Here is a 26,284-nt window from a genome sequence, read left to right on the forward strand (position 1 = left end):
TTTTTTTTTTAATATGAAGACCAAGCAGTCCTGGGAGCACCTGCTTTGAGGATGGGTGTTCAGGATGGCTCATTCCTAAAAAGCTAAGTAATTGAGTGAAATGAGCCCTGTGGGTTTTGCGATCTTTACCCTTTCATGTTCATATAGGACTCTTGATGTTCAGCCAAACCGAGTCACTGTTGGAGGAATCAGATCACTAGAGCCAATCCTTCAGAGGAGGGGGCATGTGGAGAGCCATGATTTCGTGGGCTGTATAATGGAGTTCGCTGTCAATGGACGACCCCTGGAGCCCAGCCAGGCTCTGGCAGCACAAGGCATCCTTGATCAGTAAGATTTTATTTCTTATTAAATAATGCAAGTACAGACAATGAGCATCCAAAGGCTCCAACTGAGTCCTTTCCTGATTGATAAGGCTTTTGTGATGTGGCCTGACCTGTAACTTGTCTGCACCCTCTTCCTGGTCACTCTGTCCCTGCTGTTTCCCACATCCAGTGTTCCTAGTTCACAGTAGGACTTTACACTCCTGTTTCCTCAGCCTGAAGTGATTCCAAATGATACCACTCCATGAGATCTCAATACAAAAGTCCTTCCCTTACCCTGAATCTGGAGATACAGGCATCCCCATGCTCATACACTCTTATATTTATACAGAGGAGCTCTGTCTAACAAGCTATATAAATACCTTCCCTCTTACTGTCTGTTATTGTCATGGGGGGTGGGGGGAAAAGCTCTTCTCCATGAGTCTGTGTATTTATTTCATTCTGTTATGCACATGCCTGGTATCATACCTGGCTTGTAAATGAGCAGTGTATAAGACCACATTACAAGTGTCTTTGTGGGATACACATGGACTTAAGTTATCACATAGCTCTGGACCATGATAACCGAGGATTTTTGGACCACTATGCCCTTACAGAAGTTGTCACCTTTGGTTGTCATTAATATTTGGTTGTCATCAATAAAATATTTTATTTAGCCTTGTTCTTAGGTGTGAGTTAAGCTGTATTATGAGGTTCTATGTCATTAATTGCTGTAGGGTAGCTCATGCAAGTCCCTTCCTATCCTGCAAGCCTGCTATTAAGCCTGTTAATCCATCCATGTCTGCTTCAAGACAAGTTTCCTTCCAGTTTGGTGCTTCATCTCTTCCTTCTGTGACTCTCTTGTAGGTGTCCTAGATTAGAAGGCACGTGTGCTCGCAACCCCTGCCAGCATGGTGGCACCTGTGTGGACTTCTGGTCATGGCAGCAGTGTCAGTGCATGGAAGGCCTGACTGGGAAGTACTGTGAAAAATGTAGGTCGTCATTTTCACCTTCATAAGACACTATTGCAGTCCCAGAAAGTGTTTATATGTGCACCTAAGCATATTATTGCATTTGGACTCTAATATGGACATTGTTAAGTATTTAAAATGGGGTAAAATACAATGATAGTTGTAAACTGACCTCTTATCTAAAGGATCAAATAACTGGACTTAATTGGACTTAACTAAATACTTAGTTTCATCTTATAAATGTATCATGGGTTATTTTGTGTCATATATGAGGTAGTTAGAACAACTTCAGCAACTATATTGAGGTTGTAGATCAATATTATCTAAAGTCTAGTGATATTTCTCTGGTCACATTATTTTTATATCTTTCAGGAAAAATTTACATGAATAACATCCAGCTCCAAACACTGTGTGACTGTTAATGTGTTAAAAATTAAAGTCACAGTCTAGTTTAACTTAACTTGGTTTTGAGTAGTGCTATCTCAGTCTGCTTATTAATGCCCTTCCACTTAAGCCCTAATCTTATGGTGATCAAGACATCTGTAATACTTGAGCCATCAGCAAAGAATTGCTTTCTTTTTTTTTTTTTTTTTTGGTTTTTCGAGACAGGGTTTCTCTGTGTAGCTCTGGCTGTCCTGGAACTCACTTTGTAGACCAGGCCGGCCTCGAACTCAGAAATCCACCTGCCTCTGCCTCCCAAGTGCTGGGATTAAAGGCGTGCGCCACCACCGCCCGGCAAAGAATTGCTTTCTGATTGAAAGCTGTGTATTCTATTCTACCCTGAGCCTTTATGGCCACCTTTATGAGGCTGCTTTATTTTGAAATGAATGATTAGATTATTACTTAATTCAGCCACAGGTACCTGATGACCTTTAAATGATCCATTTGTTGCTCCTCTAATAGAGAATGAAGAGAAATGAGTGATGTCATTGGAATATATTATAATCAAGAAGATATTAGGGGCTGACAGCATAGAGTAGATATATCTTAGCATGAGAGAGAGAGGGAGGGAGGGAGGGAGGGAGGAAGAAAGACAAAGGAGGGAGGGAGAGAAAGAGAGAGAGACAGAGAGAGAGAGAGAGAGAGAGAGAGAGAGAGAGAGAGAGAGCTACCATGTGGCATTTCTTCAGTGAGATGCCCTGAGATTAATTTTTGTAAACCTAGAAATAATTCTGCCCATGTTATTCTCTTTATCTGTGTAGAGTGTGACACCCAGGGCAGAGTCACTCCCATTCCATTTCTTGAGCATCCCTTCCTGAGTTATGTTGTTGGTTATGATGATGTTAACTTTTTAGTTCTGGACTAGGAGTCTTTCATCAAGTCTGATGATGTGCCATCCATGACAATGGCTTCAGGTAGAGGGGGTTGTAAGTGGAAATCTTTGATTGGAAACTTTTTTCCATAATTCTAAAAATCATAGGCTAGAGGGCATAAAGACTAAAGAGTTAAAGATCTTCAACTGTAAAATGTATTTGCTTAATCATTTCAGAAATGCAATGAAATTGGGTCAAGTTTTGAGTTGTGCATTTTAGCAGTTGGCTGCTTGTTCCATGTCCAGGCTTTCTGTCCCACAGCAAAGAGTTTGGATGATGAGTCCCCAAGTGATTAATGGTTGTCATCAAGGGTCTCATGTTTCACAGTTCCAAAAAGGACTCAACCATTGGAAATACACTTGCACAATTATTCACAAATGGAAATTGTTTTCTCAGAGGAGGACCAGGGACAGTGGTTTTTAGAAACTTGAGCTTTTGTCATTTCTAATACTCCAAAGAATGCTCCAAATATTCCAGTGAATGCCTTAAATTTTCCCCTTTCTTCTTGGCTTTTAGCTGTCACTCCAGACACTGCCTTGTCATTAGAAGGCAAAGGACGCCTGGACTACCACATGAGCCAGAGTGAGAAGCGTGAATACTTGCTGACACAGAGCATACGGGACACCACATTGGAGCCTTTTGGTGTCAATAGCCTGGAAGTAAAATTCAGGACACGTAGTGAAAATGGTATTTTGATCCATATCCAGGAAAGCAGCAATTATACCACAGTGAAGGTGAGAAAGGAACCCATGGTAACCCATCAGATGATTCCTACCTGCTCTGAGGGCTCAGTAACTTCTGCAAATTCTGCCCTCTTCTTTACAGTCTTATGAGTTCTGGCCTATGCTTGGCAGTAATCAAGTACCATCCACTCTAAATGTTTCCAGGGTCTGGAGCAGAGTAAAAAATAAAATCTGAGAGTGCCAGTTTCTAAACACCTTTGTCTTGTTTTAGAGTGCAGTCAACTGTCAGGTAGGCTAGGATAGATAGGGTGTCAAGTCTATCTTGCCTGATAAAAATCATCATCACTTTCTCTCCTACTGTAAGCATGAAGAGTGTGCCTTGATTATGAAGAATTATTTTTCATCAAGAATTACTTTAAACACTGCTAACAGGTTACATGTTAAGATTAGAATAAGTATTTAGAAATTATCCGACTTTGTTCTGAAATATGCTTTTTATTCATCACCTAGGAAACATCCATGAAGTTAAATGTATTTGGTATTTATTGTAAGTAAAATTTCTTTTTACAAATAAGTTTTAATGAGAGGGAGAGGGAAAGGGACAGGTGTGTGTTGGCAGGGTTACAGGAGAGGCAGGAATTTGTGTGAGGGATTTATTCTCAGTTCTATGGACATAGAGAAGGACATGAGGTGCTCTCCTATCATTTTCTACCTTATTCCCTTGAATCAGTGTCTTTCTTTGTGTTCAGAGCTCACATGTCTGCTTTCCTGGCTGACAATGTGCATTTTCAATTTGCTTGACTCCTTTGCAGCTATTGACATGGGTGCTTGGGTTCCAAACTCAGGCTCTCACTCTTGTACAGCAAGCACTGAGCCATTTCTCTGCCCATTCTAAATAAAATAAAAAAACTCAAAACAATAATTTTCGAAATATCTATTCAACAAGAAGAGTGGATTTCTCTTTAGGCTTTTACTTCACATTTCCTCTCTATGGCTAGAATAAAAAGCAGTTATTCACAAGGCATGAACCATCCTTTTCCCATCCCTGTGACCTCTAAGAGCCTGAAATGAGAGTCACAGTCTTTCATATGTAGATAATAGTACCAATTCATGTATGAGATCTTGTAGTTAGTTCCATCAACTGTTTTACGAGATCATTCTATGTTTTATAATTTTAGATACTTTTGTATTGGTTTTAGAAAATTCTTACAGCAAACCCATGCTTACTAACTTATTTTTCCTATCAAATATTTGAAACACATAGAATAGTATTAGCTTGATTTAATTCACAAATAATATTTAACATGAAATTGCTGTTTATTGTTAAATTTTAGGTTTTGGTTTTCCAGATTTCTCTGTGCAGCCAATACTCCCTGCTGTATCTTAGGTGTCTGTTTTCAGTGAGGCACACAAAAGATCAATGCTTTTTCTGGTGATCTACTTGCATCTTCCTTGGGCATTTTTTTTTTCTAGATGGAGTTACCCTCTATGGTAACTCAGTCATGTTTGGAGGTGTTGCTTATTGGAGGGGTAATGGTGTTACTACCATGGTTTTCCTGAAGATTAGAGTTGATCACCCTATGATGCAAATAGTATCCCAGTGGAAAACTGTGTGGTCAGAAATGTCAGTTAGTGTGGAATTTGAGACAAGGCCCTGATTTCCTATAAGGATATTTTCACATTTTCACTTTACCTTCATTACTTAGACACATATCCTGGTTCATCAATTGATATAACTTGTAAAGAAGGGTTTGTTTCAATATGTGCTGTCTATAATTTCAATTCAAAAGTAAATTAGAAGCAATAAAGGCAGAAGATACCAAGAAAGTCCTGACCTAAAGAGCCAGGATCTAATGATTCTGCTTCCTAGAGCTTCATTCCTTGCTGGGAGGGGACAAGGAGGGGACTCTGCTCAAAGTCCCTCCATTCCTAGAGGCTACACTACAGTTTTAGCATGAGATTATCTGTGACGCTGCTTCCAAGTCCAGATGCCATTTAAATGACACACGACACATTGTTATCTGCAGTCTCCTTCAGCCAAGACATTCAGACGATGTATCACATGGCTGAAGACGTGAAAGCTTCTGCAAGGAGGCAGCTGAATGTTAGGGTCTATCTTTGTCACTGTGGAGTGCAACAGGATGGCAGCCTGTGCCTCCCCAACATGGTGTCATGAAACTAAAATAGAATTGGGCAAAGTAACCAGCCATGACATTTAGTGAGTAAATGGTTAGCACAAAGTTTTCAAAACTAAGGAGCTTGGCAGGTGAAAGAAGTAGAAAAGGAAAAAGCAGCCATTAAAAACACAAGCAAAATGGACTTAGAAAGTAGCCTTTGATGGGCAGGAGATGAAGGGGCCTGCTGGAGTGCAGTTGAAGAAGGCTGGGACAGAATGTGCTCTTCTAATATCAGCTCCCAGCCATCCAAGAATCATGGCTTTTGTTTCTTTTGGCTCACCTTCTAACCATTTCTTAAACTCTTTATTTATTGAATTCCCTCATCTCTCTCTGTCTCTCTCTTTCCCTCTCTGTCTCTCTCAAACACACACACACACACACACACACACACACACACACACACACACACACATTAATGCCCAGAACATTAATACATTAAGATTCTGGGTAGTTGAGTGTTTGAGGATATAGTTAGAATAACCGAGGAGAGAATTATACAATGGTTCTGCTCTGACATTTAATTTGCATATACAATACTACATACACATATGCACTGTGTGAGTGTGTGGTGTTTGAACATAAGAGAGGTACATACACAGCAGGCCACAGTATGACACTTCCTGTCTTCTTCTATTTTTCCCTGCCTTATTGCTTTGGGTGGGTCCTTTACTGAACTGGAAGCCTAACATATTGCTAAGCTCTCTAGTAAGAAAGCTCCCAAGATCCTTCCCGTGGGTGCTGGAGTCACATGGCTGTGCCCAGCTTTTTATGTGAGTGTTGGTGATTTGAACTCAGGTCCTCTTGCCTACAAAGAAGCACTTTTACCCACTGATCCAACTCCCAGGCTATGAAAAATATTTTTTTGTCTTGAATGATCACATTAAAATATTACTATCTGACTGGTATATGTAACTGTGTGACATGAGTTTTCCATAAAGCACAAATGAAGTGATTTGCAGTGGTCCTTGTATATAGACATAGTGTCTGAACTGAGTGGCACACAGACCCGGTCCAGGCTTTCTCTTCAGTCACTCCTGGGTCACTGCATTTCTTTGCCTGGACAGTATTCCTATCTGGCAGTAGGGATGGGAAGGGCTCTCTGACTCATGGGCTCATCTTGCCTTACAAATTATTCATTTTCTGAAGGGTCAGCTCATAATGCTGGAAACTTTTGAGCTGGAAACTGGAGTGTCCTGTTCCCTAGTGTTCTAGTGGCTGAACTTAAAGACATCAGATTCCTTTAGATAAATTGAAGAGACAGCTGTAGTGAAGTCCTGGCCAAATCCCATGTTACTTTATGGTATTCCACCTTGGAAATGAAATAATGAACCCCATTTCTTTTCTAAAATTCCAGTGTTGTGGAACACAAAGGAAAAGCTACCTTTGTCTTTCCAACTGCTCTGCCCTTGTAGCTTCCTATTAACTTTTTAGACTTGCAAGTTTTTATTTGTATTTTTTTAAACCACTCTAACCTTTTTTCCCTAAACTTAGTGATTTAACATACTTTCTTCTGTCCTTGAAATACAAGTAATCATATTTACTGTCAATTATTTAGGCTACCTAGTTGCTTCAATATTTCAGCTTTATTCTGGAAAGTTACATGCCCATCATGAAACTGCTTATAAAATTAAAACCTGTTAGAATTAGTAAATAAGCAATTATATTGTCTACAATTACCATGGCGGTATATGTGAGCACATTGTATTGCCACAGACTCCTCACCCACTCTGATTCCTTTAGGTTCCTCTATATTTTAAATACATGATTTTTATTTAAGGATACCATGTTTGACCTGTGCATGGTTTTTAATGCATCTTCCAGATTAAGAATGGCAAAGTGCACTTTACATCAGATGCAGGCGTTGCTGGGAAAGTGGAGCGAACCATTCCAGAAGCATACATTTCAGATGGCCATTGGCATACCTTCCGGATCTCAAAGAACGGAAGCGCCACAGTGCTGTCTGTGGACAGAATCCACAACAGAGACATCATTCACCCCACGCAGGACTTTGGAGGCATCGAGGTGCTTTCCATGTCTCTGGGGGGAATTCCCCCCAACCAAGCCCATCGGGACACTCAAACAGGTAAATGCCTAGTATATCCAGGAGGGTGATAAAGCAAGGGAAAATCTGCTCCTCAAAATGTAGGTGTTGTGTATGTGTGTGTGTGTATGTGTGTGTGTGTGTGGCAAACTGGGTAGGATGGGGGCAAAATGCAGTTTATTTTATATGACTTACTTCCACAGAGTAATTCCATCACAGTGTAGTTTTTACAAAAGTAGTTAGATTTCTGATACTGTGATTATTAGTCTTCTCATGAACAGAACTGTCTTTAGAGAGTTTGGGATCTGGCCCTATCACTACCATTAAGAGCTTTTGCCTATGCTGCTGAGATCTGATTTAAGGGTAGGCTGCTCTGATGTTTGCTTTGTCCTCAGGGTCACTGTCTATTCATTCCTGTGTTCAAAGCCAGTCTCCCAAGTAACACAGGAGACCAGGGTAAGAATATCCATCAGGTCCTCACAGGATGTAGATTAACACCTTAGGTCAGTGGTACAAAGGGAGGTGCAGAAACCCATGTGTTCCTAAGTCAGAAGGATGGTGACGAGTGTTGGAAGGTTTAATTAATGGACAACATGAGCACAGAAGCAGATATTGAAACTGGGGAATAAAAGGGGGTGTTCTGGTTAGAAAGTGTGGACCTATTTATTTCACGTGCAGAACAGTGAAGAGTAATTGAGATTTTAATGAGTATTGCAGTTAAGCATGCCGTAGTATTGATTGACAAGCTGTTTATCAGGAGTCCCAGGTCAAGGCGTTAGCAGCCAGTATCTGGAAAGCACTGCATTATGGAAAGATATTGTTTGAATGGGATGGCCAAGGTGTGACATCCAAGTAAATGGACCCAAAGTAATCTGGAAGCCATCTTCAGCAAAGATCCTGGAAAATTCTGACTTTTCATCTCCAACAATCTTAGTGCTACCAAGGAAGGGGGCTGTTGAAGAGAACATAGAAGCTTATCTCAGGGAACCCTGGGGTTTGCTATGGAACGAATGGAGTTGAAGCACCTTTGAAGGGTGTCAAATGGATATGAGGGACCACAGATAGACTTGGCCCCATGTTTGTAAGTGGAGTGTTGGTGGATACAGATAAGATGGGATATTTTTGTTTTTTGACTCCTGAATCCTGACAATTTGCAACACTAGTTGTCCCAGCTACCTCCCCCTCTTGGGAAATCCCTAAACACTATGGCCAAGGTTTTTTTCTGATACACAAGGACTCATACCTGGCTATTTGGAAGGTCTATGGTCAGTGTGTGTACATCTCATGGTCTTGCAGTTGTAGCAATTGGACTTGATTTTGCTCTTTCTAATGTTCATAAAATAAATTTGATCTCTTAGTAACTAACTCTTGGTCTTGCTAAATGGATGAAAAGAGAGAGAAGAATCAAGACTATTCTAGCTCTGGAGACCTTCCTAAACATTCTGATTCTCCCTATTTGTTACCAAACTACATGGATGTGGGTTAGTCTCAGAGGACATGCATTCCCCACTTTTGAGTTGGAGCATGGCTGAGAACCTCTTGGGTGGCTGTGGGGGCTTCTCTTCTCCAGATCGCAGCACCCAGAAGTGAAGTGCTTACTTTTCTCTAAATGGCCTCCTACTCTATTGCTCTGACAGGTTTTAATGGCTGCATTGCCTCAGTGCTCTATGGCGGAGAGAGCCTTCCCTTCAGTGGAAAGCACAGCTTGGCCTCCATCTCCAAAACCGACCCTTCAGTGAAGATCGGCTGCCGGGGTCCCAACATCTGTGCCAGCAACCCCTGCTGGGGTGATCTTCTGTGTATTAACCAGTGGTATGCCTACAAATGTGTCCCTCCTGGTGACTGTGCATCCCACCCTTGCCAGAATGGAGGAAGCTGTGAGCCAGGTCTGCTCTCTGGCTACACTTGCAGCTGTCCAGAGTCGCATACTGGGAGGACCTGTGAGACGGTGGTGGCCTGCCTCGGTGTTCTCTGTCCTCAGGGCAAGGTGTGCAAGGCTGGAAGTCCTGGGGGACACGTGTGTGTCCAGAGTCAAGGTCCAGATGAGATCTCCTTACCTCTGTGGGCCGTGCCTGCAATTGTGGGCAGCTGTGCCACAGCCCTAGCGCTGCTCGTCCTCAGCTTGATTCTATGCAACCAGTGCAGGGGAAAGATGCCCAAAAACCCCAAAGAGGAGAAGAAGCCAAAGGAGAAGAAGAAAAAGGGCAGTGAGAATGTGGCTTTTGATGACCCAGACAACATCCCTCCCTATGGGGATGACTTAGCTGTCAGGAAGCAACCTGAGGGGAATCCCAAGCCGGACATCATAGAGCGAGAGAACCCCTACCTAATCTTCGATGAGACTGACATCCCCCACAACTCAGAGACCATCCCCAGTGCCCCACTGGCTTCCCCTGAGCAGGAGATTGAGCACTATGACATCGACAACGCCAGCAGTATCGCACCTTCAGATGCAGATATCATCCAGCATTACAAACAGTTCCGAAGCCACACGCCTAAGTTTTCCATCCAGAGGCACAGTCCTCTGGGCTTCGCCAGGCAGTCCCCTATGCCCTTGGGAGCAAGCAGTCTGACCTACCAGCCTTCTTCATATGGCCAGGCACTAAGAACCAGCTCACTCAGCCACTCGGCTTGCCCCACTCCCAACCCCCTGTCCAGGCACAGCCCAGCTCCTTTCTCCAAACCATCTGCCTTCTACAGGAGCAGCCCAGCCAGGGAACTACACCTACCTCTGAGGGATGGGGGTACGCTGGAAATGCATGGGGACCCCTGCCAGCCTGGCATGTTCAACTATGCCACCAGGCTAGGGAGAAGAAGTAAGAGTCCCCAAGCCATGGCATCACATGGCTCCAGACCCGGGAGTCGCCTCAAGCAGCCCATAGCTCAGATCCCTCTAGAATCTTCTCCTCCCGTGGGACTCTCCATCGAGGAGGTAGAGAGGCTCAACACCCCTCGCCCCAGAAACCCCAGCATCTGCAGTGCAGACCATGGAAGGTCCTCTTCTGAAGAAGACTGTAGAAGGCCCCTGTCCAGAACCAGGAACCCAGCAGATGGCATCCCTGCCCCAGAATCTTCTTCTGACAGTGACTCCCATGATTCCTTCACGTGCTCAGAAATGGAATACGACAGGGAGAAGCCGGTAGTCTACACTTCCAGAATGCCCAAGTTATCTCAAGTCAACGAATCTGATGCAGATGACGAAGATAATTATGGAGCCAGACTGAAACCCAGAAGGTACCATGGACGCAGGGCTGAGGGGGGACCAGTGGGTACCCCTGCAGCAGCGTCTGGAGCTGGAGACAGCACCCTAAAGCTGGGTCAGCAGGCAGGCAACTTCAACTGGGACAACCTTTTGAACTGGGGCCCAGGCTTTGGTCACTATGTGGATGTCTTTAAAGATTTGGCCTCGCTCCCAGAAAAAGCAGCTGGTAACGAAGAAGGTAAAAGCGGTGCAGCTAAACCAGCCGCCAAAGATGGGGAGGCAGAACAATACGTGTGAGGTGTATGTGTGGGCAAGAAACACAAAAAGCACAGTGTGGCTTCCCACCAGCGGGGGTCACCTTTGTAAAAACAGGCCAGTATAGATCGGTGGCCGGGGACACATTTAAAATTAACCACAAAGCTGCTCACATAGACTCCAAACGACTCTTTAATTTAAATGTGCTCGGTGGAACGGAATGATCCTCCTGCATGCATCTTGTTTTGTGATGAGTTTTGGGGCATGCAACATTGGGAAGTTTTGCTTTGTGTTTGGTTTGTGGTTTTTTGCAGTTTATATACCATTGCAGTTGTAGACATGAGCTTGTTCTTTCACAGTGGGGTTGCTTGTTTGCATTGTCGTGTTATTGGTTGTGTTTTACCTTGCAAGATCATTTAAGTTGAACCAGCCTGTGTAACGTGCAGGAAGGAGGACTTCCCATCTCGGAGGGATGAAAAACTGCACATTAACACTCCTCAGACCTATAGACTCTTATGTGATGTTGTTCAGACATGATAAAGGCTTGTTTTACATGACGGTGGGTACTAAGAATAAGTCATTTTGTTCCGCACTTTAAAGCTTTCTTAAAAACTGTGTTGACACTTGTGTGTCTCTGTGCGAACAGTCATGGCCTCCTGACTTACCTCAGGCTTCCAGGAAGAACAAGATGACCGCATACTGTCCCCAGAACACTGCCAACTTCCTCTTCCGGAATAACATTCTCAGCGCACTTCTAAGAGACAATTTTTAAAGTTATTTATTGAAGAAAAAAAGTTCTATGCTTTTAACATTGTAACAAATTGACCTATGCAGGCCCTAATTGGTTTTATTTTCTAGCCATTCAGCATTTACCCCAAGTACCCAGTTTTTATAATTTATATAAAATCAGATTGCAACGTCTCTTACTTTCTGTCGTTTTGTAGAGCATTTTTTAATACTGTGTAAACCTTTTTTTTTTTTTACACCTGAGCTGTGGTTTTGATACTGATATTTTCCTATGCCGGAAACTTTTCTTGCTTTCAGGGAAGGTAAGAAAATGTGTTTTTTACATTTGTTACTTATGTAACATTCATATTTTCACAGTTTGATATCTGTAACATACTGTATGCTTTCTACTTGTAAATGCCAGCAATAGAATTAAAATATTTATTTAAAATCCTGTGTCCTAGGTTGAGTATCAGTCTCTATCTTTCTCTCTTTGAGTGTGGCCAATTGAGAATATATTTTTTTTTCTTGTTAGAGAGACATATAGCAAGGTAAACTTATAGAGGTCATACCACCTACTGTTAACAATCTGAACAGTGGATAACAGCCAGCAAAGACATCCTAAAGCCACCCAGTGTATTCCTGCTTTCCAGAGTCTGGGACTTCCCCGCAGGAAGCTGAATCTAAGCTAGTGGAGTCTGAGGAGGGGGGAGAGATGGGGACAGCCCTGTGAGTCCTGTCTAAGCACATCCACTATTTAAGACAGGATTTCTCTGTGTAGTTCTGACTATCCTTGAACTCTCTTCTGTAGACCAAGCTGGGTCTACAGAAATCACAGAAATCCTCCTGCCTCTGCCTCCCAAGTGCTGGGATTAAAGGCATGTGCTACTATCATCGGGTCGGGCCACATTCATGGTTTAGGGTTTCCCAGCCAAATCTGTTCTGTGAGAGACAGCTTCAGCCCGGGCTTATGGTTGTAGAAGCATCCACCAATTAAAGCTAATTGTGAAAGGTCATTAGCCCTGGGTTTTGTTGAGAGTACAGCTCCACATTTTTCTAACTCCAAGGCAGGTAAGAGGAATGTCAGGGAAGGTCTTCTACATATGACCATCATTAACTCATCATCCACTCTCACACGGAATGTCTACGCACTGAGCATGCTCTTGAAGGTGAGGCTAACCCCGATTTTCTAGAATGCAGGAAGGCAAAGTGACTCCACAGAGAGGTACTCAACAGGACCTGTTTGTTTATAAAGAGCCACAGTACATTTTAAAATGATTTTGCCTCATCACCCAGAACATTCTAGAACTAAATATCTGCCCCAAATTTTATTTTTGATTTGCTGAGAGGCTTCCTTGCCATGAACAATCAAACATCATCCTACAGCTGGAGGATGATTTACAACATACACAAAATCTTCTGAAACTGAAACTACCAAATTGCCATATATCCTGAATTTCTTTCTGGCATTTTTAAAAATGTTGGGGTTATTATTTGTGTTTCAGAAAAAGAAGTACAATATGGATTATAATCTAAATCATGATAGTTATTGAATGTGGTTTAAACCATAGTATCAGATGCTAATCTAATTTTGTCTTTTTGGGTCACCTGTGATAAAGTATATTGTCTTTAGTGAGTCTTAGTGTTTCAAGTTTATTCCCCAAATAAGGGGATATGTTCATGCCTTTGTATAACTCAAAACAGAAAACTGTTTCTCTACTGAGGAAGTTCTAAAACATCTTGGTGTCCTTAAGGACATAAAACTCTTTAATTCAGAACAGAGCTAAGAGTAAACCAGTAAACCCAGCCATAGCTACACATTAAAGGAGGAGAGCTGAGTGTGGATAATTTTCTGTGTTTGAATGCTCATTGCTCTCTCCACTGATCCTAGATCAGGGCAAGTGTCACTCCTACAAGGAAATTGTTAATATTTTCTCCTCTTAGATCCCTCCTACCAATTGGTGCAAGGGAGGCGTTTACAGCAAGGAAAATCAAATCTCTGTGTAGTGAGGTTTCACATAAACTCTAAATTAATACACTACTTACAAAAGTCACTGTGTGGCAGGAATATCCTACCTGGGAGATGCAAAGGGTGATTTAACAAGGTAACAATCTCAACAAAATAGATTGGTGGATCTCCAGTTGAATGTTCACACACAAAATCACAATCTTTGAATTTTATATAAACCCTGAAAGGCTTGCTGGGATTCCTAGAATATGGCTGCTCCTTTTGCTCTCCTCTGTCTTTCTGCAAAATATCTTGATTTACTTTCAAGAGGAACCTTAAGAGCTCTCTTAACCTCCCCTCCACCCTGTGGGGAAGAAAGATGGGTTTGTACTAGCAACTAGGAACAGAGATAGTTACCAGATCCTGTGCCACAGGTTAAGAACAGAACTTCCAGGACTCTGTCCTAAGGAGAAGATCCCTGTGACTTTCAAGGTTGTTTCTAGAATTTTCTAAGTTAACTGATTCATCGATAGCTCATTAAGATAAATTAAAACCATTTTTTTTTTTTAAGATGGGGAATGAGAAGAGCCTGGAGCACAGTTCTCCAGCTCCATGTTGTTAAGGAAATGCTATGAACAACAAGACTAATGAGAAGCAGAATCCTCACACTATTGAAAGTCATGTACTTCATAAATATTTTATTTATAAGAAAAATAAAATACATGGTAAAGCAACTTTATTCCCTGCAGACATTCAGCCTAAGAACAAATCACTGGCATCACAGACAGGCATGGGTTTCATTTTTATGTGAATTCAACATTATGGCAAAGTCAATGTGTGTGAAGTTAGGATTTTTTGCTTTTTAACATTTTTGATTCAATAATTCAAGTTGTAGTTCAAAGTTGTAGTTCAAAGCAGCTCAAGTGGCTTTTCCTTGGGAAGAGTGAGTTCAGGAATGATGGCTATTCTGGCACCTAGCCAGGCGTCTAGTGTGGTGTTTGTCCCCACTGTCTTCATTCACCTAGTGTGTAGGAAATGACACACAGATCACATGGTTAGACAGCTGGGGGTTTGAGGGGTCTGTTAGTCTAAGAGGAGTATCAAGATGTTTTATATAAATTCAGTAGTTTCTTTGCTTTCAAAGAGAAGAAAGGCACTATATTCTAGGAAGTTCAGAGCAAGCAAGTCAGTGGTTCACTCCTTGACAGCACAGTTTTAGTATCTATGTGAATGGCAGTCCAGAGCAGACTCCAATAGCAACCCTGTAGAAGGGCTTCAACACAAGCATGTGAATTCACTCTGCTCTGTTCAGAAGATAAAACGAGACAGGCACAGCTGTGAGGAATTTCTCTAGTGACCAGGACTCATCCATATTGTCTCTATGACCAGCCAAGACACAGAGGAAAATCAAATCAATGGGAACAGTGGATGGCAAAGATGTCCATATTCTGTTGTCAACAAGGATTGTGGTATGGACAAATGACATCCTCTGAGGAGCAGCTTGAGAAGATTGCAGCTTAAAACTTGAGGTTTAAATTTTAAGGATTGAAGAGTTGTAACAAAGATATTTTTCAAAGTGAATAAAATAGATGTGTTCTCAGGAGAGAGTGGTGTGAAAGAAGCAAGCTCAAAGCCATCACCATTAATCTCTGCTTCAGCTCAAGGTGTTCAGATATTTCCCAGAAAGCCTGTCAAGTTTTATTTCATTATTGTTCACCCTTTGAGACTACATCTTGCTATATAGCTCAGGCTGCCCTTACATTTGTAATCCTCCTTCCTCAGCCTCTAAAGTGTTGGGAACAGTAACACCACATGCAGTCCTAAAAACATCATCTTAATTAGCCCTTATCATTTGGAATGAGCATAAGTAACTCCATATTTGCACCAATAATACAGTTTGCTTTCAAAGTATGTTGTACTGTCAGTGGGGTCCAAGTAGAGTGCTGGGGAATGAGACCAAAATAGTCTCATTATTTTGAGTTATTTTGCTCATTAACCATGACCAAACTCTTGGGGAAGTCTTTTCATCATCATAGTATTCAAATACTGGTATTATTAAGTTTTAAGTAACATGAAAAGTTCTGAAAACACCTAGTTGTTATCAACACAGATAAAGAATGCTTGTGTTTAGTAAAGGAATGTGTGTTGAATTGATGCCAGAGCTTTCAACTCTTTATAAAACATGTGATATTTTCAAAGTAGATTTCCTAATATCCATTTGTGAGGGAGTCCCATTGTCTGAAGAGATAGCCACAGAATTTACAAAACTATATACCCTACAGGAAGCTTTTAGGTGGCCCATCCATATGTAATTTTACTATATTTTAAGTCTGTTTACAGAGCTTCCAATCATGTTGTGAGGCACATCAGCATTGTCTTCTGGTGAGAAGCACGGGTGCTATTCTACATTCTGTTCTAGCCCAAATAAAATAACCAATGATGGACAAAGTTCCCTGGCAATCTCACCAATTACTAATTTCAAATTGAAACCATATTTCATGTGGTGCAGATGTTGATCAAAATAAGATTCCATTTTGCCTCAGCAGTCTGCAAGTTTAAGTCATCCTTCTGGCCCTCATACTGACAGTCCTGGCCTGAAATGTGTCGTGGCATTTGATATTTGACTGAATTTGAAACATAAAAAATTCCAGGGAAATGTTTCTTACATGAAATGGTATAATGCAAGCTTTAGGTCTACTGCAAAAATGTGTTAATTACTTTACAAATGACAATCTGAAGAAAGAGATGGCTAGCTGCTGAGTCTAAGGTGATAAAATGCAAAGTCAAGTCATATGATTGGTTTTTCATAAGACACTGGTGAATTGTAGAAAAAGCTTTGGATAAAAAAGAAAGTCAGAGGTTTGTTCTTTTGCTTTGGCAGAACCATCACTGAGAGTCTTGACTTGATGGGCAGCAAATGGCTATAAAGAACAAAAGAGAGAAGGCATAAAGATGGGTGGCGAGGGGAAGGGTAGATTTTAGAGGAACTGAGGGAGGGGTGAATATGATAAAAATATCAGTACAGCATATGAAATTCTCAAGGAACTGATAAAGAGAAATATGAATCAACAATGGTGGCCATCATTTGACAAGGCCATTTGGGTCTTGGAAACATATTTCATGTAATCTAGGCACCAAGCTCAAAATAACATCTGCTACAGAGTGCTGCATGGGTGTTGCAGATACGTGCATGCATACATGTTTGCTTCTGTATGCTGTAGAGAGAATTGAGTGGTCTTCCAAGAGAGGGGGATGCTTGGGCTGTCATGGTGCAACTTAAAAAGACGAGTTCATGGAATCCTCAGCAGATTTTAAAGCAGCAGAGATAGTTGTATGAAGTGGAAATTTCTCATTTCTCTAACAACTCAGTTGTGTCTTGTGATTTTTTTCTGTCTTATGAGAGGATGTTTTGCAGAAGCAGACACATGAGAGAATATTTTGCTGAGAACAAATATATAGAGTTCTTCTGGAAGCTGTCTTATGAGAGGACACTTGATATTTAGAAAGATTATGAATATTACCCCACAGACAGTGAGAAGATGCTCTTGCATTGGTTTGCCTTTCAACACTTTGTTGGTCTTCACTGATCGTTGTTTGTCATGACTTCCAGGAGAGAAAGGCACCAAAGAACTTCACCAAAGAACTTCTCACAGTATTCTGGCTGTCTCTTACTCATTCAGCAGAGCCTCGTGGTTTCTTCTGGACCTAGCCACTCCTACTAATTAATGTTTGGTATTGTCCCCAAAGAACTACACTAAACAGTTCCATATCACTGGTTTCCTGGTAACCTTTTCTTCTCCTCTATGTTTGATTGGTGGGCTAGAAGGAAGATTGAAGAATTTAACAACCTTTATTAAAGTAGATTTTGAAAAATCTAAGTGTAAAGTTATAAGGGACAGGCAATCTTTTACACTGATGAAAGAAGATCCACAGGTATGGTCGCCAGCTTTAATTGTCAACTGTGCACAAACTAGAATCACACAAGGAGAGCTTATCAATGGGCAGTTATCGACATTGGATTGACCTGTGGGTACATCCTTAGGTCCTGCTTTGACAACAAAGGACTGTAACCTGGCAATATACATTGACATAAACCCTTTTAGTCCCCTAGATTGTTTTTATCAAGGTATTTTATGTCCTCAATCAAATAAAACCAGAACACATGTTATCCTGTATCCAATGGCCACTTTGGAACTAGTCTTTGTGTTTTATCAAAGAAAGAATAACTATGCCCTATGTGTTAGCCTGTGAATCTGTGTAAAACATCTTTCTTTGACTTGCTCAACTGCAGTTCTTGGCTGCCAACCAGCACAGAGAACAGTGCAAATAAAAGATGACTCAGACAGGAGAGGGCTTGCAGTTATGGGCAACTAGACTGTGCTTTATCAAATCCTATCAAATTTAAAATCTTCAGAACCATAGGTCCCCAGAATTTTTGAAACATTACCAAAAGAAAACTATAAATACAGAAAGGCCTGGCAGAAATGTTCTAATGAGACATGTGTGTCTCTCATTCTGACTATTGGATGGTTGAAACAATGGACTCCAGAGAAATGAATATCTACACAGAATTTTATTCTGGGAGAAGGATAATGTCCCCAGCCAGAGGGGATCTTGTCTCCTGGCAAGAGATTTCACACAGTTCTAACAACTTGTCTGATCACCTTACAGGATGAGCCTAAACCCCCAAAAATGGTGGGTCAGTAGTGGGCAAGACCACACCTTGACCAGGACTGCTTAGATGGCCCATTATACAAACTTTGTTCTCACTTCAGGACCCAGACGCAGACATGGATGTTCCCTATACCTCTTTACCCCTCTTCCCAAAGTGGCCATGTTGAATAAATGTACTTTTTCTGCTTTCCACTATTAACTTTGCTCTTTTTATTTCTTTATATGGATGTTCTGATACAACTTGGGTACAGGTTATAACTTCCAAACTTGATAAACAGTAATTCACAGTTGATAAGAAGCAATCCCACATATAGTATCTAGGGCAATCAACTATTTCAATTGTTTCCTAAGATGGGGTTCTCAAATTCAGCTTCAAAAGTAATTAAAATGTGTGTGAACTTTAAAGAACAGCCCAGTTTATGATATTTTCAGTGGCTCTTCTGTTGTCTTAATTAGCTAAGTGCACATTAAAATCCTGGTATTTGAATGCTATCACCATGAGTTAATCATCCAGGCTGCCGCTGTCTGACACAGCCATTCTGGAGTGGGTTCTTTGGTTTTAGGCAAACACTGTCACAGATTGAGTGTCATCTCCAGGAAAAAAAAATATGTTCATTTTCCCAGACTGATCATGTTTTGCTGAGTTTGTGGTAAACAAGACTGATGTCTGAATTGGTTAAAAGTTCTGAAATACTAAGTGATTACTACTGACATCTGTCTCCCCATCTCAAAGCTCCCTTAGCTCTGCAGTCGCAATGTTGTTGATTTTCCATTTTAATTTCCCTGGACTTCTTGAGCTGACACAGGACCCCTCGTGGCTATAGTCTGTGGGAAGAAGACACTCTGAACGAAGAGGCAAGATGAGTGAACAAACGACTCAAGTATTTTCTGACATGTATTCTCTAGTTATGTATTTTTCTGACTATTCTGCCAGAGATGAGTAAAATATCTCTATAGATATTTGTTTCACAACAAATTTTCTCTGTCAAATTTGACATATTTTTATTTTTCTTTTCTTTCAAATTAATTTCTTTTTTACACTCCATATTCCATTCCCTGCCCCCTCTATCCACCTTCCAACTACTCCATATCCTACACCTCCTCCCTACACCCCTTGTCTCCATGTGGATGCCCCCAATCCCTCCCCCACCTGACCTCTAAACTCCCTGGGGCCTCCAGTCTCTTGAGGGTTAGGTGGATCATCTCTGAATGAACACAGAACTGGAAGTCCTCTACTGTGTTGTGCTGGGGCCCTCATATCAGCTGGTATATGTCATCTGTTTGGTGGTCCAGTGTCTGAGAGATCTCGGGGTTCCAGATTAATTGAGACTGCTGGTCTTCCTACAGGATCTCTTTTCTCCTCAGCTTCTTTCAGCCTTCTCTAATTCAACAACAGGGGTCAGCTGCTTCTATTCTAACCCATGGGTTTCTCATTTCTTAGTTGTGTAAACCACAGCATCATCAAACTGTCCACCGGAGTGAAAACATCTTCACCAACACATATCCCCATCACAAACTTTTTAGAGGCTTGAAATTTAAGTATTTCCATAGGATTATATTTCATTGCCCATTTTGTTTCTGTAACTTGGTTGCCTTTCAACAGATGAGAAAAATCCTGCTCAACAACTGTAACAGATGTTACTATGTGGTACGTAAAAAAAAAGGTGAATGGTATTCCTACAGATTACATAAGATATCTGCTCCATGTTCAGCTGGAAACCATTGGCCTTCAGGCTGCCATATATGTAATTGAAAGTGGGGAACTAATGGCTTTCTGCTTCAAGTCAGTGTGCCTCATCAGCTCCTCTCATGTATGCAGTCAATGGCTAAGCTATATTTGATGCTTGACCTGACTGCTTGGAGCCATACCTCCCACCTGACTCCTGACAGCTATGCAGTGCACATTGTCTGTATTCTCTATGAGTATCATATGAAAGGAACCCATATTCCCTGGCATACATCTTCATTCCTAGCTATTGTTTTAAAAGATCAAATCATCTTGGAAATGAGAGGTGTGCACCTTATATTTTTATTCTGTTCGAAAGAATTTCTCTGTTTAAGATAGGGATCGTATTAAAATCAATAGTGGGTGCTGACTAACATTTTGGAGAGTACCGATTGCTATTCACCAGATCATTTTCTGCTGGTTCTGTTTTTCCTGTGTGTTGGATGAGGCTGGTTTGGGAGGCCTATGTGACAATGCTTAAACTATATCCAGGTACTGCACATTGATGGATGGGACACAATCTGTTGAGAACAAAGACATACAGAATGGCAGCAATGTTTGATAATGTTTGTTCCCCTCCTGTTTCTGTTCTAAGAGAGCAAAGGAGGTTTTTTACACCCTTGATGCTACCACAGGCTGAGTCCTCAGTCCACTCCCTTTAATCTACTACCAACATGTCTCCTCTTTGCCTTTGAAGAGAGTTTGGCTGATTTATCTAATGTGAGTCCCATGTTACCTTTGTAAAACTAATCAATCAAGAATGGATTATTCTTTTTGGCTAGTGTATGAAGAGCTGAGTTGTGCTGTGAAGTTCTGATGCATATATACCGCTGTATCTCAATAGTTCTCATTCTCCTCCCTCTTATACCCTCCTCCCCTTCTTATTGGTTTCTTTCTTCCCTGAGTTAGTTCTTCTGCTTTCTAGCCATTTGTATTCCATTACTCTCTTATGCTCACCACACCCACTTCCTCAGATACCTTCCTCATTTCTCAGAGTCACTCTTCTACCTTCAGGTCATACATGAACACAAATATTTCTTCTTTATCAGAATCTGTGTTTTGGATTCATAGTTTCAAATACTTCTTATTGAAAGTGCTCTTTCCAGGACATCTTGATGGTCCACTGTGTAGCTAAATTTACTTTGATATTGACACTGCGAGGTTGCTTCCTTAGTAGTTTGAAATTGCAACAGTTGTACTCTAGGTGGTCATGGAAGGGGATGCAGATGGCATAAGGATTCTAGCTTGGTCCATTCACTCTCTTTTATAAGTGCCAGGCTGATAAACAATCTCCGTGTCTGGGACAATCATGGCTCCTAGGAGGGCTGCTGTGGAAGTGTGTGAATAATTATTGCTCATCACCTTCTACTGTGAATAGTGGGATGCTTCTGGAGTCCGGTTTTCTTTTTTTAGAGAAGTATATTGTTTTCAAATTTCAGACTCAATGTCAGCTCATTTGAAAAGCCATCTTATGTTACTATTAGTGACACTGGGTTTACAAGCACACACCACTTCTGTGGATGGTAAAGCCTCCTAAGGAAGTGGGGTCTCTGGTGGGAGTTGTCTTCCCTTCTCCTCCTGTTCCATCATGTTTGTAATTATTCAGTTTACCAGCTTTGCTCTCCCTTTCTTGTTGGCAGAGTTTAGGGAATTGACATTCCAGGTAGTGAGAACTACACATGGAAAATCCACCAACAAGAATCAAAAGGACAAGGCAAGGAAGGTCTGGCCTCAGAAAGCTTGCAGAACACAACACATAAAAGAATGTCAGTGTGTCAGGGCCTCTTCTGGCCAGGCCGAGTAGGCTCTTTGATTGGTGGCTCAGTCTCTTGGAGCTCCCAGGGGTCTGGGTTAGTTGAGACTGCTGGTCTTTCTATGGAGTCGCCCTCCTTTTCAGCTTCTTCAGTCTTTCCCCTAATTTAACCATAGGTATCCCCGACTAGAGCCTAAGGGTTGCATGTAAGTATCTGTGTCTGTCTCGGTCAGCTGCTGGTAGGTCCTCTCAGAGGACAGTCATGCTAGGCTCCTGTCTGTAAGCACATCATAGCATCATTAATAGTGTTAGGCGGTGAGCCCAATGAGATGGATCCCAAGTTGGACCAGTCACTGGCCCTCTTTTCCTTCAATCTCTTTTCCATTTTTGTTCCTGCAGTTCTTTTGGACAGGAATTATTTTGGGTCAGAAATTTGACTGTGGATTGGAAACCCAGTCCCTCCACTTGAGGCCCTGACTATCTACTGGAGATAGACTCTTCAAGTTTCCTCTCTCCACTTTTTGGTCATTTGGGCTAAGGTTACCCCCATTGAATCCTGAAATTCTCTCACCTTTCAGGGAGCAGATGTGCCTAATTCTGGAGAGACTTGAGGCCCCAGGGAAAGGGGATGCCTGGTGGGGGTTGGGGAGAAGAGGAGCACACTCTCAGAGGCAAGGGGGAGGTAGATGGAATGAGGAACTGTGGGAGGAGAAACCAGGAGGGGGGTAATGGCTGTAATGTAAATGAATAAAATAATTTTAAAAAGTCAGGGTGTCTCTTCCTTATTCTCTAGCAGTGCATCACTATGCTCAGCCAATACCTATTCAGTCTTTCACACTCTTTGCAAACTCCTGATATTAATTTTATAGAGCAAATGCCTAACTTGAAGTTCAGTCTCATTCACAGCTCTCCCCTATACATGGCCATTTGTGATTTCCTTTTCTGAATGATTGTGTCCTCAATCCTTAAGAGATGGAGACAATGAATATAAAAGAGCATGTCGAGAGGAAAGGAAATCACAGCTACAGTTGGTCTGCCTCCCAGGTGCTTCGGATTTACCATGGAGGTCTAATGTGTGTGAATATTTGCTCCTAAGAACTTTTTTGAAGCTTAGATACATCATTTCCAAGATGAAGAGAACATCATTTAAGAGACTAAATTAGAATTCCCTTGAAAGGAATTGTTGATATATTCCTATTGGAATTCTTTATTGTATGTATAAATGTAGGTGATGGGATACTTAAGGAAGCCCCATTCATCAGGAAATAAAGCAACAAGAAAAAGGCATTTAAAATGTTAACTTATTACTGTATATATACTTAGGTATGTGTCATGCTACGTGTGTGTGAAGTCAGGAGACAAAAGTCCTTAGAAACCTGTTCTATCTTTCCTTTATGCAGATCTCTAGGGTAGAACTCAGGGGAGCAGACTTGCACAGCCAGTGAATTATTACTCCCAGATCATTGTTCCAGTCAGGAGAAGTATTTTAAAATAAAATGACTTTACTGGGTTTCTTTTGTTTGCTTGTTAGCTTTGCTGAGCAATATAGATGATTAGTGTCCAGTTCCCTCAGAGAACTACAGTTGATGCAGAGAAGTATCAGGTCTCCCAGAACATTGACTTTCTGTTATGTTATGGGATCTCACCATTGTTCACACACACACACACACACACACACACACACACACACAGTGGTCCATCATGTGAGTTCATAACTCCATGAATTGCTTTTCTCAGTCCTTGGGAGGAGATCTTCATGCCTCCTCTGGTTCTGATGGCAGTTAGGTACCAGCTCCTCTTCTTGGGCATTGCTCTCCTATTTGTGATGCTTTGCACGATAGGTCTGTAGGCTGACAGATGACCTCATATTTGGAACAGTGTCTTCTCTAACAGTGTCTTCTCTAACACTGCCATGGTGTTTGGTAAACAGTACAATATTCTTTAAATAGTGCATTGACTCCCAAGGAGTGTATGGTTAGAATTAAAACATAGGCATGTTTTACATGGATACAAAGGATTTTCATATTCCTTTTTCTTTATGTATAATATTGAGTAATGTTACAATTTTATATCTTTAAAAATTTACCCCATTTGTACGTTATATTATGATATTGCAATTATATTTTTAGCAACAATTTGTGTTCCCAAGTCTACAAAAAAAACACAATAGGAAATGAGCTATTTCCCACTGTATCACAATGTTGCTAAGCTCATAACTCAGAATAGTAATCCAATAAAATGTCTACCCTTACATTATGTTTTATGGTCTTTGGTGTATATATTTGTTAAGTATTTTAATCTATTGTGGAGACATGACAATATGTGTCAGTATTATTTTTATAATTATTAGCAATATTTCCTTATTTTTGTGTTACATCCATTCAACGTCCTGAAAACCTTAGGGAACTGGAATCGGGAATAAAGTGGGTAAGTTGTATTTAGAAATTTATGTAGGGTAGGTTGAGGTATAGCTCAACTGGCAAAGTGCTTCTTTCATAATGATTCACTTTGTTCTTGGTGCTGGGATGTGGAGATAGGTGGATCTAGTGGGGTCTCTGGCCAGCCAGTTCCAGGCCACTGAGGTTCTCTGACTCAAAAAGGTGATGGGCACCTGAGGATGAGCACACAGGTAGTCATTGGCCTCTGCATAGTGCATATGCACTCACAGCTACACAGGTACACACATAAATCTACACATTCCCATGCACACACATATGTACTCACACACATGTGCACACACAGACATACACACACTCATAAATTCGCACATACGTACACACATATGTATATATGTATATGTGTATATATGTATATATATTCACACAATATACACACAAAGATACATACTCATGTATACCTACACACACATGCACACATACAGAGACATACATACATACAGACAGACAGACAGACAGACACACACACATATACACACACATACCCACACTCATAAATTCTCACATACATACACACATATGTATATATGTATATGTATATGTACATATATTCACACAATATACACACAAAGATACACAGAGACATACATACATACATACATACAGACAGACAGACACACACACACACACACACACACACACACACACACACACACACAGAATTGTACTGTGGCCCGTCCATATCCTCTAGGGCTTTTGGTTAATGACCCTGTGAAAAAAAGGCTGTGAGTAGTGATGGATTGACTTTCAGGATCAGCTTCAGTAAGATAGCTTAACTTTATTTGGGTTGAACAAATGCTATACAGAACTTGGAGAGTGAGTAGTGATTTCCAGAGTGGATATATGTTATTGGCTATGGTAGGAATGCTTCATTTACATGAAGAGGAATTCCAAGAACCTGCCACTCTGGTTCTTATCAGAAGATAGGAAGATAAATCTGTAATTTGGCCATAGGCTACAAGACTTTTCTCAGAGAATTTTTTGGGTTACAGATGGGAAAGGCTGATTGGTCATAGCACAGTATCTAGTTATCATATAGTGGGAAGGGTTGAGTAGGATTTAGTATCTTAAATCATTCAGGTCTTGCAGGAAGCTTTGTTCAGGGTCATCCTCTGGATAAAGTCAGGCACTTATGCTTAGAGACACTCTCTAGATAACATCAGGCAAAGAAGAAGAAGCCCTGCTGAGAATGGGAGCCCTCCATTTTGTGCTAAGTTCAGAGAGCTTATCAGGACATGGTTGCCTTTGATTTTAATAGCAAAGTCTTCCAAGATTGTACCACCTCATTGGCTATATATTTCCAAGGTGGCTATACCTTCCCGGAGGGACTGTAGCCACAACACAGTAGCCTTAGCTTATTGAGAGTGGGGTTGGTCATGTGAAAAATCTTCACCCTGCTAAACATGACTAAAATTACGATGTAGCATTTTAGAATAGAGCATTTAAGAGTATCATCTATAGGTACTTGCCATTCTCTTTTTCTGTGAAGATTCAAAACCAAGCTGTCAATGACACAGAAAGGGAAGGACCAATGTGAAAGAGAACAAGCCACCTGGTGTGAGCCAGCAAGGCCACCCAATCACAAGTCTTCCTTGCTAAGTAGACTCAAATAGAAAGTCAGGTGAAACAAAGCTCTGAGTAAGACTGATTGTCAGGTATAGTAACTATGGTGCTCTTGGCACAAATATAAATATTGGTATGGTTTTGATATCACAGTAACCGTTTACATTCTCTTATCACTCAAGCTTGTTTTACCCAAATGTCTGATGTCCAAATAGAGCAAATAGATTAACGTAGAAAGCCATAATTCCACTTTTATCTCCAGACAAATGAATACAAAGGAGAATCGTTTTTGGTGGCACTCTGTGCCATCTGTTGACTAAATTATTGATGCCTCCCAGAACCCATGGTGGTTGTTAGTTTCCTCTGGTAGCAATTGAAAAGCGTCAGTTTGCAGGTTCTGCTTCCTGTAATATCAGTTTGATTTACTTTCTATCATTAAAAACTGTATTACAGAGGAGCACATTAAATATTCAACAGAGGCTAATTAGCTCTCCGTG

At 41.2% G+C, this 26,284-nt stretch overlaps 1 protein-coding gene across 2 annotated transcripts in view; it reads left to right on the forward strand.

Annotated features, from left to right (window-relative positions):
• Fat4 (FAT atypical cadherin 4) overlaps positions 1-12,123 on the forward strand; it is a 129,255-nt gene extending 117,132 nt beyond the window's left edge. For both annotated transcript variants that reach the window (XM_031376677.1, XM_031376676.1), the window contains exons 14-18: positions 148-327; positions 1,167-1,291; positions 3,100-3,317; positions 7,265-7,526; positions 9,122-12,123. In XM_031376677.1, the coding sequence (XP_031232537.1) occupies positions 148-327; positions 1,167-1,291; positions 3,100-3,317; positions 7,265-7,526; positions 9,122-10,983 (2,647 nt within the window). In that variant the 3' untranslated portion in view covers positions 10,984-12,123. The remainder of the gene's footprint in view (positions 1-147; positions 328-1,166; positions 1,292-3,099; positions 3,318-7,264; positions 7,527-9,121) is intronic.
• Positions 12,124-26,284: the final 14,161 nt, after the last annotated feature.

Source organism: Mastomys coucha, unplaced genomic scaffold (genome assembly GCF_008632895.1).
Source record: "Mastomys coucha isolate ucsf_1 unplaced genomic scaffold, UCSF_Mcou_1 pScaffold17, whole genome shotgun sequence".
Classification (NCBI taxonomy): domain Eukaryota; kingdom Metazoa; phylum Chordata; class Mammalia; order Rodentia; family Muridae; genus Mastomys; species Mastomys coucha.